Source organism: Squalius cephalus, assembly GCF_949319135.1.
Source record: "Squalius cephalus genome assembly, chromosome: 14".
NCBI classification, from domain to species: domain Eukaryota; kingdom Metazoa; phylum Chordata; class Actinopteri; order Cypriniformes; family Leuciscidae; genus Squalius; species Squalius cephalus.
In genome coordinates this window covers 21,388,203-21,403,224 of record NC_137135.1, presented here as the reverse complement: position 1 = coordinate 21,403,224, position 15,022 = coordinate 21,388,203, and the positions used below count along the sequence as shown (strand labels likewise).

The window sequence follows — 15,022 nt, the reverse complement described above, 5'->3', positions numbered from 1 at the left end:
AGGGGATATATATATATATATATATATATATATATATATATATATATATATATATATATATATATATATATATATATATATAAATAATGTGGAGCAAGCTCTTTTTTTTTTTTTTTTTACTTTTATGATTAATTTATTCATGAAAAAGTTTCAATTGCAGCTTTTATTTGAAAGTAGAATGGTTGTTTACGGTCATTCAACCGTCATTGTACAATTCTCCTATGTAAACTGCATCTCCTTTAAACGTGTTGGTAAAATTTTATTATAGCGTACAAAAACCTTTTAAGCTAAGATTGGTTATGTTCAAAATATTGTTGTTTCAAATAAGTGCTAATTGTATGTATTTACTTGTTTGTTTATCCACGCCGGGACGTCATGACGTAAATGAATCGTTGTTTTTAAGCTAAAGGCTTCCAAAATAAAGCGAAATTTATATTCGAGTTGATTATCACACAAGGTACGGTATGTATTGTGAGCGTGCACGCGCGAGAGAGCCGTTAAATCTGCGTGTCGCGTGCATTGCTCGAGCTCAAGGAACTGTCAGCTGTCGCAATAAAACAAGAAACATTAAAGGTTGTCTGTGGTTCGCTACATTACCAAGGTAATCCTCTTACGTTGTGAATTTCTACTCACACTAAATATATATTAATTTATTAACGTAATTTAAATTAAAGCACTCTTTATTTGGCCTGAGGTAGCCTTGCCTATATTTGAGTGACGGGAGAAAACTGGTGACGAAAAACGAACTGATTATCTTATGTAGGCCTACGTTTTCAACTTGTTCTTATTTAATCCATAATTAAAATGTCATTAATTTCATATGAGAGGTTAAGTTAAGTAGCCTAACAACAATTCAGCTGGAGTTACGGAGTTTGATGGTTTTTAGATGGCTGAAGATATTTCGAGTGTGCAGTTATGTGAGGACTTCGGTCGTGAGTGTTTACAACTGAACCAACATTTGGAGAAGATGACTGAACAAATGGAAAATATTTCAGGTAACGTTAGACTAACAAACTAATAGTGCATTCCGTTTAATAATAATGCTGTACTTTTGTCAACATTCATTTTCTTCGTCCTCAGTGAATTTGTCTTGGATGGCCTATGATATGGTTGTACTCCGCACCAGTCCAGATCTGGCTGAATCCCTCAAGAGTCTGGAGAATGAGTTTCTCAAGTGCAAAGATGTCATCTGTGGTTCCACCGATGGACAAGATAAAAAATGTCATCCTGCTGCTCAAGAACATAATATCCCCCAAGAATAGATTAAAGTTTTTGTTTAGAACAGACTCAGAGACCTCTGATATTGTTAATGCTTATGCATTAGCCTAGATTAGCCAGAGTTATTCATGTTGCCTTGTATATTTGTGATTTTACATGGTTATTTTCCCTCACACAAATTAATAAACATATCAACAAAGCAAACATTCTGATTGTGAATATGATTCATCTAATGTCATTAAAATGCAAAAATGCTTCTAAATGTTCAGCTCATTATATTCCTTTTGTATGCAGATTTCATTGTTCTTCCAAATTAGTTTTACAAATCCCTTTCTGAGCTTCACGAGGTTTGTAAAATTTGTTGCAAAGTGCTGTTTTTCTAAGAAGGGATGCATGTTCCATTTTTAGATTTCTTTTTGTGTGTGTCATCCCTTTAAGACAGATAGAGACCTTATAAATGATTGTATGATATAATTTTCTTACTTCTGTATGTAATGGACTTACAGATGGAGCCTGAGGCAAATGCCACCAAGAACAGTGAACACGGAGCCTCAGCTGGCCTAGATTATATCTTGAAGCAGTTGGATTTAATGTCAGAATTTATGGACCGATTGGAAGGTAAATAAGTTTGATTTTTTTTTTTTTGTTAGCATAATTCAGTGACTGTTAGTGACAGTTGTACCTCATAGTCCCAGCCTTACTTTCTTTAATATTTAACTTTATGAAATGTAATAATAATGCACAATTTGAAAAGTCATCTCCACACACCCATGTTTTGACAATTTTGAAATGTACTGGCAGTTTAATAGTTCCTCTTTCTAGAGTGCTGGCAGAAATTCTTCTGGTGGCTTTCAAATAGGTATTACTTGAACAAATTTTGAAAAAAATGTGCCATCCTTGCCAGGGGTGGCAGTTAGCGATGAGCCAGAGCTAAGACATTAATCTGTGCTGGCCTTCAGTGCTAGCACAAACCTATCAGCACCCAGAACATCCCCCAAATCCTCCAGGGCTGTCAATAATAATTAATTTTATTATGTCATAGAGCCATGAAGTTTGACAAGAAAACATATTGGCTGGATCTATTGCTGAGCCCAGCATATCCAGTCAAGCATGAGCATCTTTGTATATTTCGAGTTACTTGCATTTGTGTTGCCGGCTTTTTGTGGATTATCAAGCCCTGCAATAGCAATATTTTAGATTGATTACTGTAAAATATTAATGAATTAATAGATTTTTCTTTTGGGTGTACGTTAACAGTAACCTTTGCATAATACATAACACAATGCTTCTATTTATATTCTTTGATTACAGTAAACATAACCTGTTTGTGCTGGTTATGTTTCAGTCAGTCATAATGGAATAAGAGGGTCTCTCCTTGTGTTTTTCTTGCTGTATGTTCAACCACTACACCCTTTGTTTTCAGTGAAGACCCAGCTGCTGCAGTGTAACCTGACCGTGTGCTTCACACACCCTGAAAAAATGGCGTGCCTCCAGACTGACGTGGAAACCCCAACATGGTTAAGCCGTGCACAGATGATGGAAGACTAAATATGTAACTCAAAGAAGTACACTTGTGAGGTGGAGTTTAATAAACAGCACAATTTAATAAGACAATATTAAGATCAAACACTTAAAGCATTAGAAATATTTAAATTAAAACAGACAAATGTACAGTGAGTTGATAAGTAAAGTTGCCACTAGCTAACATTGAGTGTAAAAATGCCTCTTGATTTTAACATTGAAAGTGTTTAAAAATTCAAAAAGTGTAGACAGTCCTGTCTGATCAAATCAAACTAAATATGATTTATTAATTTAGTCATATACTTTGTATACTTTTTCTGAAGGAGAGATGAGTGCTTGCATATCCTGCCGTTGAATGCCAGCACCTATAAATGCTCATTATTCAGACAAAGTGTCTGAATTCTTTTTTGAAAGTCTTTTTGACACTGGAACCCAGTCAGAATTATAATGCTAACTGGGTATTATTATTAAGATTGTTCTGTGGGTCAGTAACCTGCTGGGTGCATAAGACAGCACTGCCGCTGAGGTCCAGCTCCACGCTCCATTCCGTCTATCAGAACCAGTGGGGTCTTTGAGTGGTGCGCGACCATGTCCATGACACTGGAGAAATTCTGTGACACACATGTAAGTCGATTGATTGAGGGAACTTTGAATCTCACTGAACCAATAACAGTCACCACAGCTGATAATCTAATACACACTTCACTCTTTACAGTTGCTACTGTAGCCTACTGTAATGTAGATTTGATACACAAATTTCTAAGGCCTCTAAATTATCAAAATGATCGAATCTCAAAAACTTCACAATCTTCATGCCTTCTGTCGTCTGATTGATAGTCTATACCTATCATAACTTTTTCAGCTTACTTTTTTAGGCCTTAAAGGGCCCATTTACACAACACTGTTTTCAACTAAAAATGAAAAAAAACGCTTTTTATGCGTTTTGGCCATTCATTTACACCACAACGGCGTTTTGGTGGCCTGAAATCGCAAACTTTTGAAAACCAGTTTCAATGTGCAAGTTTTTAAAAATGATACCAGTATTGTCTCAGTGTAAACTACAAAAATGTGAATCTGTGAAAACAGTGAGGGCATGCACATGCGTATTACGTGTTTAGTCTATAGGTATGCACGTTTGAATGCGTAGGTGCGTAGTCTTTCTTTACAAAGTCAACTCTCCAACTACTGGCCTGGCATGCATAATCGTTTCGCGGATCCTTGTGAACGGGGATCGTTTTAATAACGTTGTAATCTGTAAAAAGAAAAAACTTAAATTTTTTGTGCATCATTGTCGTGTAAATGTATCCCTTCCCTACTATAAATCTAAGAAGGCGTTTACACAACACCGTTTTCAACTAAAAACTTTTTATGTGTTTTGGCAGTTCATTTACGCCACTCTGTGGAAATTACAAGAATGGCGATGTCAGGCGCATGTGAATAACGTCTTCAGTCTATAGGTGTTTATAGACCTTATTCAGAGCAGTGCCATGACAGGTATAGAAGCGAGGTTGTAAGGGACAGACCGTATTTTTAATGTCATCCTCTGTAAAAAGCTGTATAATTATATTACTTATAATTTTCCACAGCCTAGATCAGGGTTTCTCAAACTTGGTCCTGGAGGGCCACTGTCTTGCAAAGTTTAGCTCCAACCCTGATCAAACACACCTGAGCAAGCTAATCAATGTCTTCAGGATCACTAGAAACTCACAGCTAGGTGTGTTTGATCAGGGTTGGAGCTAAACTGTTCAGGACAGTGGCCCTCCAGGACTGAGTTTGAGAAACCCTGGCCTAGATTGTCTGGGTTTTTTGTCTACTGGATGTTGGAAATAATAATGTCTTTTCTGTTAACCAAATGCTTTTTAATCCTCGCTGTTGTTTATTAAATGTAAATGAACAAGCACGCCGTAATTTGTTGCGTAGTGACAGTCATGTTCAAGAAAGCCAGATATGAGCAGATTCTGCACAATATACTGTATTTAATATATCATTATGACTTAGAAGTATTTGCGCTAGGCCTAAATCTGCGCAGATTTGTCTTATACGAACTTCTCCAGCAAAGTGAGTATAAACATAATAAGTAACACGCCAAATTGACTAGTGATTTGACAGTGTTACCCGCCACATTTTTACCTGCATTTGGCGGGTGTTAATTTCAAACCCTGAGTACAACCCAGTGATTCAAAACAAATTTCCCCTTCGGGGACAATAAAGTATATCTTATCTATCTTATTATTCCCGTTAAAAATCAAATATGGGGCTGCTGTGAATAAGGTCTATTGTTTCTTTACAAAGTGACATCGCCAACTACTGGCCTGGCAGCATAATACAGTGTTTTTTAGACGTTTTCACAGACTTTTACGTTTTTATTACATCGTGGTCATGTAAAAATACAGTAAAAACATTCCCCTTCAGGTTGTGGTGTCTTTTTGCTGTGAAATCTTTACTGAAGAATAACTTATAGTAATAATATTTCAATCAAATGATACATCAGGCTTTTGAGGAATGTTTATTTGTACATTTTGCTCCCCACAATAACAGAGCCCTTATAAAACAAATGAGCATTTAAATATCGTCTTACTAAGACATTAATGGGAAAGAAATGGTATGCCTATGCATTTTATGCGAGTAGTCTGCTATACTGTTATAAAGCTATCAGAATTTCATCTGAAGCTTTGGCCATATAAATATCAGCAATTGCACCAAATTGCATGTTTTGCTTGCTTTAGCCCTTTGAATAAAATTGTGGTGTTTTTCTTTGATTTATAAGCTCCATATTCTCCTATATATTATACTATATGAACCATAAAAGCCTGATATATCAAATATACTCAAAAAACATTAAAAAAATCGGATAACTATTTTGTGTCAGGCTTTACATACATTTCTGTCATAATCAACAGATATTACCTCAATGCCATTTAGGCCTGTGCCTAGGGAATAGCCATTACTGCTTCCAAGGAAGCGGATCTGGATGTTGTACACTTTTTGCTGGTGCAGCACCATGAGTGTGTATGGCTGCTCTGTGCAGCCCTTTGAGCTGTCTCTCACCAAGAAAGTGCCATCCTAAAAAAAGACAATGTCCATCACTCAGTGTGAGTGTCTTCATTTCATTATACACTTGTTTTCTCTATTTTTCCCCTCTCTCATATACAGGGCAAAGATATGTATTTTTTAAGTGTAAATAATTCCAATTAGTTCTCTCACAAAAGCTTATTTATTCCACATTTTATACAAATTATTTTAAGGAAGGGAAACTTGAATGGTGGAACTCACTTTATTCACATGTCTGAGTGAGACTTCGGCCTCTGCTCGTGTCATTTGCCCCACATACCACTCTGGATCCATGTCCTGAGTGCATAACAAAGAATCAGCCTTTACAGTGTGGTCTAGTATGTGGTTGCTCTCATTATTACAGTAGGAATTTTTCTGTGATAGGAAACAATGCTCAAGACTGGACTTTTATTTCCTTTGTTTAGCTTCATTGTCAAACAAACCACAACAGTGCCATCTTGTGGTTGTCCAGCCTAACTGCATGTCTTAGGTTTACATTTTGTTTGTGTCTCAAATACGTCATGAATCATGATTATAGGTAGTGCACTAACCTGCCCCATCATCACATTTACTTGTATAGGTGGAGGAGGAAGCTCTTCCCTTTGTTGGATGTCAAATCTGTGTTGAAGATTGAAAAAAATATATAATAATAATGTAGGCGCTACTGATCTCCGACTTAACGAATGCAAGTCGTTGATAAAGATACTTACCTTTGTGTGGGAAATGTTGATTTAGGAGGCATTGGTAAGGTGTTTCTTGCTGTAACGATTTAAATTATAATGTTCAAGTTAAGGTAAATGTGATTACCATACAATACAGAAGGTTTTAAACGTTTTCAAATGAAAACTGAATGGTACCTGGTTTGCCAGTATCTTTTTTTGTAGATGAGCCAGGTTTCTTACTGCGGTCTACCCTTGGCACAGCTGGACCAGGTTTGGCTGTGGATATGATTTGCAGAACATTCAGACATCATGATTTCATATTAAAGGAATTTGAAATTGAACTCACTCACATTGATTAGGGGGAACGAAAGGCCTGTGTGGAGAGGGATCCGGTCGTGATGGAGGCTTAGATATCTGAACGTAAAGAAAGGCTTTACTTGTGCAGGACATTACAGCATTTACAGTAAGATGAGTTTGAGATTGTCTAAAGATTTTTACTTACATTAATAAGCCCTCTGGGAAGAGATGTTGACTTGTTGTTCTGGGGTGGTCTTGCAGAACCACGTGGGCCGCTGTCTACACAGAGCCACAGAATAGAATGGGTGAGTGAATCCTCTGATACATGGATTCTTTTGTTCATGGGTATAGTGATTTGTTTTGTTTTTTTGCATTATGTGTTACCTAAATAATCACCATCACCCAGAGGCTTTGAAACACGAAAGTGAGTCGGTACTTCACAGGGTATTTCACTAGGCGGTGGTTCATAGTCATCATCAGAAGTGTCACCTTTCTCATTATCACATGATTCTGCGCATATGTAATTGTCTTCACATACATTATTATCTGGCTCCTCATAGTCATTGTCACTTTCTTCTTGGTCCTGGAAAAAAAAAATTCACTTTTTGCATTTAATAATAATGTCCAAAAATGGTGGCGAGAAGAGTTTTAAAAAGTATAACATAGCGACTTACAAATTCATCAGAATCCCAACCTCCTGGACTAGGTTCTGCATATTTTTCCCCAAAGAAAATATAGAAACATTTTAGGTTGTGTGTGTAATGGGTTAAGTATAACCACAGTTGTTTATGTAGCTGCACAAGAGTTAGTTACCTTGGTTTGGAGGCATCCGATGATCTGATCTAGTCAATACAACATTTTAAAATGACAAACTCTCAAACATGAAGAAAAAGTTTTGTTACAAAAATAATTATGTAATTATGAAGTACTGATGTTGCTTACCTATGAAACAGACTCTTCTTTTGTTTGTTATTCTGGTTAATATCTTTGCAGATCTTTGTGATAAATCTTCCAAATTGTAAAACAAAAGTAAAGAAATAGCAATGATCATTACCAGCTTAACAGACTATGTATTTTATTTTTTCATCAATATTTGGAGGAAAGTTTAAATTAAAGATCTATTATGCAAAGCGTCTAAATGATGGTTAGTCACTTTGTACATTTAGGGGATTTTTTTTTTTTTTTTTAGAACTTTTTTAGAACTGTCTTGTATTTGACAGTTGTTATAATCTATATTAGCGTTTCTGTAGCTCAAACAGTGGAGCATAGTGCTACCAAAGCCACAGTCATGTGTACGATTTCCATGGAATGCTTGAACTGATTAAATAAAGTTTGCTTATACTTCGTAGTATAAGTACTTCCAGTAGGCACATGCCCTTTATCCCTAGCCTATATGTTTCGTTTATACATTTTGCCATCACTGAGATTTTGTTCTTGTTGTTGAACTTAAACTTACGGGATATGTGTTGTGGGAAACATCTTCATGTCCTTATCATTCATGTTCTAGAACAAGATAGAAACAGGAATTATTATGTCTATGTTGATTTGACATGTCTAAGCATTTCAGAGCATACAGTACTTTGCAAAAGTCTCAGGCATGTTGGATTTTCCACCAAAAATGTTGGTGAAAAAAACAGAAAATGTTTTTCTTAAGTGTGCCAGTAGGAAATCTGTTTATGTTTCCCAACATTACTGTACTTATGCCATTAATTGCAATAATTGAGCAGGATTTTGTATGCACAAGGAGTCCATCAATAGATGGTTTGGTCCACACAGAAATCTGATCTCATCGAGTTCATCTGGGATTACATGAAGTGACAAAAAAGAGAGCGAGACTAAATTCATAAGAACACTTGGTAACATCTATAAGGTGCTGTGATGCAAAACTTTAGTACTGTGAAAGGTTTTAGGCACTTGTGAAAAATACATTATGGGGATGTTTGAAAAAAGAAAATGGCATACATAGATTTTATTTATCACTTTATTGTACACCTGCGCACAGTTTTTAAGATAGCTTTGCAGGTAGGTTTTTCCAAGATGCTTGGAGAAGTTTATTCTGAGACATTTATTCTCTTCATGTAATCCCAGATGGACTCGGTGGTGAGATCAGTTCTCTGTGTGGACCATGCCGTCTGTTGTCGTACTCCTTGTGCATTCAAAAGTCTCACTGGATTATTAAATCTTTATATTATTAAATCTGGATTATTAAATCTATAAATCTAATTATTATTTTATACACGGATAGTTGTAGGTCTCTTAAAGAGGACAGTTTTCTTGTTAAATTTTCTGATGATACTGCTCTGCTGTCACTCCTCCATGGCGCAGAGTCAGATCACGGACGTGCACTTCCTGATTTTGTAAAATGGTGTGATGACAGCCTTCTTGATCTTAATGTTCTTAAAACTAAAGAACTCATTATCGATTTTAGAAAAAAAGGGACAAATACCTCAGTATGCAGGATCCATGGTGAGGATGTGGAGATCGTAAATTATTATAAATATCTGGGTACGGTTTTTGATTCTCAACTGAAGTTTGAAAGGAACTCTGAATCAGTGGTCAAACGGGCCCAGCAGAGAGTACATTTATTGCGTAGGATAAATTCCTTCAGGGTTTCTAAATCTATACTGTGCACTGTGTATTTGTCTTATATTGAGAGCCTTCTTACTTTTTCTTTCATTTGTTGGTTTGGTAACATTTCAGTGAAGGACCGAAACTGTTTAAATAATATTGTGAAAGTCTGCTCCAAAATTATTGGAATCGAAATGTGCGACCTAAATTCTCTTTGGGAGAAACGTGTTCTTCAAAAAGTAAAAAGTCTGATGAAGCAACATCATATTCTGGGAGATGAATTTGTTCTTATGCCATCAGGTCGGCGATATTTGCAGCCCCCTAGAAAGACAAACCGTTATGGAAGATCATTTATTCCTTCAGCAATTATGCTGTTAAACATTGAGCTGAGGAAATAATTATGGACTGATCTGTTCTTGGCACTATGCACTTTAGGAGCTATGGATATGTGCAATTCATTTTCTATTTACTTTTTACTGTATATTTTTTATTTATTTACTTTTTCTCTTTTTTTATTCTGCTTTTGATGTCTTTTTATTTATAAACTGTCTTTGGACCCGGACCCTATCATGTTACCCTTGTTATATACTACATGCTATGGCTGTGTGAATGGTTGTATGTCTAGACGGTGTACTGTAGAAACTGAATTGCCCTTAGGGGATTAATAAAGCTATCTGTATCTGTAAAGGCAAAATTAATTTTTGGAAATTCATTTTGAAAATACATTGATATATCAACATCAAATGTACAGTGAGGAAAATAAGTATTTGAACACCCTGCTATTTTGCAAGATCTCCCACTTGGAAATCATGGAGGGGTCTGAAATTGTCATCGTACAGTAGGTGCATGTCCACTGTGAGAGACATAATGTAAAAAAAAAAAATGCAGAAATCACAATATATGATTTTTTAACTATTTATTTGTATGATACAGCTGCAAATAAGAATTTGAACACCTGTCTATCAGCTAGAATTCTGACCCTCAAAGACCTGTTAGTCTGCCTTTAAAATGTCCACCTCCACTCCATTTATTATCCTAAATTAGATGCACCTGTTTGAGGTCGTTAGCTGCATAAAGACACCTGTCCACCCCATACAATCAGTAAGAATCCAACTACTAACATGGCCAAGACCAAAGAGCTGTCCAAAGACACTAGAGACAAAATTGTACACCTCCACAAGGCTGGAAAGGGCTACGGGGAAATTGCCAAGCAGCTTGGTGAAAAAAGGTCCACTGTTGGAGCAATCATTAGAAAATGGAAGAAGCTAAACATGACTGTCAATCTCCCTCGGACTGGGGCTCCATGCAAGATCTCACCTCGTGGGGTCTCAATGATCCTAAGAAAGGTGAGAAATCAGCCCAGAACTACACTGGAGGAGCTGGTCAATGACCTGAAAAGAGCTGGGACCACCGTTTCCAAGGTTACTGTTGGTAATACACTAAAGCCCTATTCGCACGGGATTAGTATTACCCCTGGACCTCTGTAATTAAGAAATTACCCCCTGACGTCTGTGTTTTTGGTGGCTCATTCACACGGGCAAATAAATATTCGTAATTCCCTCGAGTTTACGGACTTTACAGCGCGCGCCCACCCATTCACACTTCACTAGCTGAACGTGCTGAGACGAAGATCGCGCTGCAGTATTGCAATTCAAAAAAATTACTTATTTAAAACCAATTTATTAGAGAAATATATTATATATATTATAGAATATCATATTATTGTATAAATATATAATATATCTTCTTTTTCTTTTATTCTTTGTCCATATTTACAGCAAGCCTGCCTGAAGAAGGTATTATACATATCGAAACGTCGCGATAGGCTTGTTTTTCTATTCATTTTATTTGGTTTGTTTCATTTTATATCATTTTTACTCTTTCACACTTTGATTTCTTGAGATACTTACAGGATGGACGTCTTTAGAGGCCGTGTGAGACAAAGAAATGCTCCACGATACAGACTACTAAATTACACTACCACAAAAAGCGTCCAAACTTTCCAAAAGAGCTTCCATGCTGCGCCAAAATGCTTAATTTGACGTTTCCATGACAACGGTCCGAGTTGAGCTTCCGGATCACGTCTTTACTGTAGTTTGTTTTCTCTTTTGCAGCACTTCATAGTTTTTATCGGAGAAAAACTATAATCGGATTGGAGTAGGGCATATCGAGATATTTTATTGTTAATATAGTTTTAATACAGACGTAAAATGGACTGTTAAACGGCCCATAATGGTTATTACGTTCTTTAGGAAACGATAGGCTCACAAAAAACCAGCCCAAATCACAGACATGGGGATTCACACGGGACTGGTATTATCAGAGGATCCCTGTGTTGGCCGAAATACGGTAGGTAATTTTCGGGGGAATTTTTACAGACATTTTTACAGACATGGCAGATTCGCACGGGATAAAAATCACAGACGACCTCTGCGATTATTACAAATTACCGGAGGTCCCTAGGTAATACTAATCCCGTGCGAATAGGGCTAAAGACGTCATGGTTTGAAATCATGCATGGCACGGAAGGTTCCCCTGCTTAAACCAGCACATGTCAAGGCCCATCTTAAGTTTGCCAATGACCATTTGGATGATCCAGAGGAGTCATGGGAGAAAGTCATGTGGTCAGATGAGACCAAAATAGAACTTTTTGGTCATAATTCCACTAAACGTGTTTGGAGGAAGAAGAATGATGAGTACCATCCCAAGAACACCATCCCTACTGTGAAGCATGGGGGTGGTAGCATCATGCTTTGGGGGTGTTTTTCTGCACATGGGACAGGGCGACTGCACTGTATTAAGGAGAGGATGACCGGGGCCATGTATTGCGAGATTTTGGGGAACAACCTCCTTCCCTCAGTTAGAGCATTGAAGATGGGTCGAGGCTGGGTCATCCAACATGACAATGACCTGAAGCACACAGCCAGGATAACCAAGGAGTGGCTCTGTAAGAAGCATATCAAGGTTCTGGCGTAGCCTAGCAAGTCTCCAGACCTAAACCCAATAGAGAATCTTTGGAGGGAGCTCAAACTCCGTGTTTCTCAGCGACAGCCCAGAAACCTGACTGATCTAGAGAAGATCTGTGTGGAGGAGTGGGCCAAAATCCCTCCTGCAGTGTGTGCAAACCTTGTGAAAAACTACAGGAAACGTTTGACCTCTGTAATTGCAAACAAAGGCTACTGTACCAAATATTAACATTGATTTTCTCAGGTGTTCAAATACTTATTTGCAGCTGTATCATACAAATAAATAGTTACAAAATCATACATTGTGATTTCTGGATTTTTTTTTTTTGATTATGTCTCTCACAGTGGACATGCACCTACGATGACAATTTCAGACCCCTCCATGATTTCTAAGTGGGAGAACTTGCAAAATAGCAGGGTGTTCAAATACTTATTTTCCTCACTGTATATTTCCTACTGGCACAATAAAATTTAAGATTAATAACTGCCTTTAAACATTTTTTTTAAGAATCTAACATGCCGAACCTTTGCACAATAGTGCATATTGTTTAATGATGATTATATGCAGCATAGATTAAGTTGTAAGGTCTGAGTTGTAGTATATGTGTCATAGAGAGATAAAAAGACTCACCAAGAATCTTGCACCATTCATATTGCTTTTCTTCACCACCCTGTCACACCCCAGCAGTTTCATCTGAAAACACAAAAAAGTGTGATAACTAAAAACTGCTCTGTAGTCATGCTTCACACTTAAACTCAGTCATATACTTTTGAAAAACACTTTACTGACTATAAACTGTAGTTTTTGTTTTTTTGTTTTTTGTTTTTTTACAATATGTAGTATTGCATTTTTTACAATATAATTTTTGACATAATGGTGCATTTGACAAAATTAGGCTATAAATTAGCTGATGTTATCAGAAACAAGACAGAACCATCATTGAGACGTGTTTGGAAAACCACATCGCGTGGCAATCTATCAGCCACACTTGAAGCACAACTAAAGAACAACAGTGCGACTAAAAAGATCTACAAAGATTACCCGTCCAAAGAGCATTCAGAGTCTGCTAGAAACCTCATTATTATAAATAAAAAAACACAATAAAGGGTTACATGCTAAACTTTATAACGCTAACAACTACTTTCAATATATTTCCCTTTAATTGAATGCATCTAGCTCTTTAGTCAGAAGAACAATAGGATGAACTCACTTTTTTGAGATAGTCAGCCAAGTTTCCAGAGTTCCAGCACATCACCTCTGATTTGGTTGGTAGACTTTCAAAACTCATTGTGATTGGAATGGTTGTTTTTCCAGTTTAGTATAAACTGACTGTTCTACAGTTATCTATGATGATAGCTAAAGTATACAGCTTTGATGAAGATTGTAAGGCGCTTGTCTTGCTTGTGGCTAGTTGGTCTGACTGAGTGTGATAATAATGTTGACGCAGAATAGCTGCCTCTCAGCTCTCTCTGTTTCCTGTAACTTTGTATAGAGGAAGTGCCTCATCACCAAAGATGTGAAATTCAAAGCTTACAGGTTCACAGAGCATGACTGTATATATTTGTACATAATTGCATGCTTGATTCCCTCTAACTTAAATGTATCAAAAACGTACTGTTTTAATATTGTGCATGTTTAATTATGGGCAATGTGGTTGCATGTGTAGGTTTCAAGCATTGCAATAGTCCACTAATTATAGATCAGTCACATCCAGTTCTCACATGTTCTTAGTACAGAAAATAACTAGGCCATGACCGCAAATAAATATGCAGACAACATAAGATACAGAAAGAGCAATGCATTAGATCAGCACATCCCTGGTCCCTATTCACCTGTTAAGCATTGCATTTTCCAAACAGAAACAGGAAACATCCCTTTTGGGAACAGAACAGCATGCAATCTAACACCAAGGTGAGATGTGAAGGCGCTCATCAGTCAACCGCAGGACTCCAAGAATGAAGAAGTTTCTTACCAAGGGCTCTTTGCATAGGGCTGCTTGCTTGTGTTTTAAGCAGCGGTTCCTGACCGTAAATTTAGCTATAGTGCAGATTCTGGGTCGTGCCTCTAGTTTATGTTAAACATTTTGTAAGCTTTATATTCGAATCGTTTGGCAGAGGCTTAGTGTCCCTGCATTATTTACCCAGAGGATGGTGCTCTAATGTTGATTGACAGCACATGACACATGCATAGAATGCTATTTAGAGTTGCCTTAATGTAGAATTTAATGCCTCAGAATGTTGTTTTAGAATATTACAAGATGTAGAGGACTTACGGTGAGGAAAATAATCTCATGTCTATTCTCAAAACAAACATAATTATATAGTCTATTCACATGAGCACGTTTAAACTAAATGATTTATACTGTCTTTAATTGATATGCTACTCGATATGCTACTCCACTGAACAGACATGTCAGCTAGTTACTGACCTGATGCAGATAATATAGCTGAAGCGGATTGATATCGTCTTGCTCTGTAGCGAGGTTACGTGAGGTAATGTGAAAATAAGCGGGGCAGTCTGAAATCTGCCCAAATGGCTCTAAATTAGAGCGTGCTGTTGTTCCATTTCTTACCACAGATTTAAAATTGTGGAGTGCTGTAGAGCTGGGGAGGGCTCAGCCACCCTCTGCCCCGCTGTTATAATAGGCCTACATGCCTGCCGAAACCATGCGCTAAATTTTTTATATATCCTACTCAATTTATGACTTAGGCCTTGTCCACACGGAGACGGAGAGGTCC

At 37.1% G+C, this 15,022-nt stretch overlaps 2 protein-coding genes across 2 annotated transcripts; one reads left to right on the top strand and one right to left on the bottom strand.

Annotated features, from left to right (window-relative positions):
• Window positions 1–528: 528 nt before the first annotated feature.
• Window positions 529–1,330, top strand: syce3 (synaptonemal complex central element protein 3). Its single transcript, XM_079891757.1, has 3 exons — window positions 529–601; window positions 887–995; window positions 1,081–1,330. Exons 2-3 carry the CDS (start codon window positions 887–889, stop codon window positions 1,260–1,262), a joined length of 291 nt encoding a protein of 96 aa, XP_079747883.1. The 5' UTR covers window positions 529–601; the 3' UTR covers window positions 1,263–1,330.
• A 1,455-nt stretch (window positions 1,331–2,785) lies between these two features.
• lcp2b (lymphocyte cytosolic protein 2b) lies at window positions 2,786–13,755 on the bottom strand. The gene is made up of 15 exons (XM_079891756.1): window positions 13,495–13,755; window positions 12,915–12,977; window positions 8,206–8,252; window positions 7,692–7,757; window positions 7,563–7,591; window positions 7,424–7,458; window positions 7,134–7,332; window positions 6,955–7,028; window positions 6,803–6,866; window positions 6,648–6,728; window positions 6,501–6,549; window positions 6,342–6,408; window positions 6,013–6,087; window positions 5,647–5,802; window positions 2,786–3,350 (listed from the first exon to the last, which is right to left on the bottom strand). Exons 1-15 carry the CDS (start codon window positions 13,570–13,572, stop codon window positions 3,225–3,227), a joined length of 1,209 nt encoding a protein of 402 aa, XP_079747882.1. The 5' UTR covers window positions 13,573–13,755; the 3' UTR covers window positions 2,786–3,224.
• Between the last annotated feature and the right edge of the window lie 1,267 nt (window positions 13,756–15,022).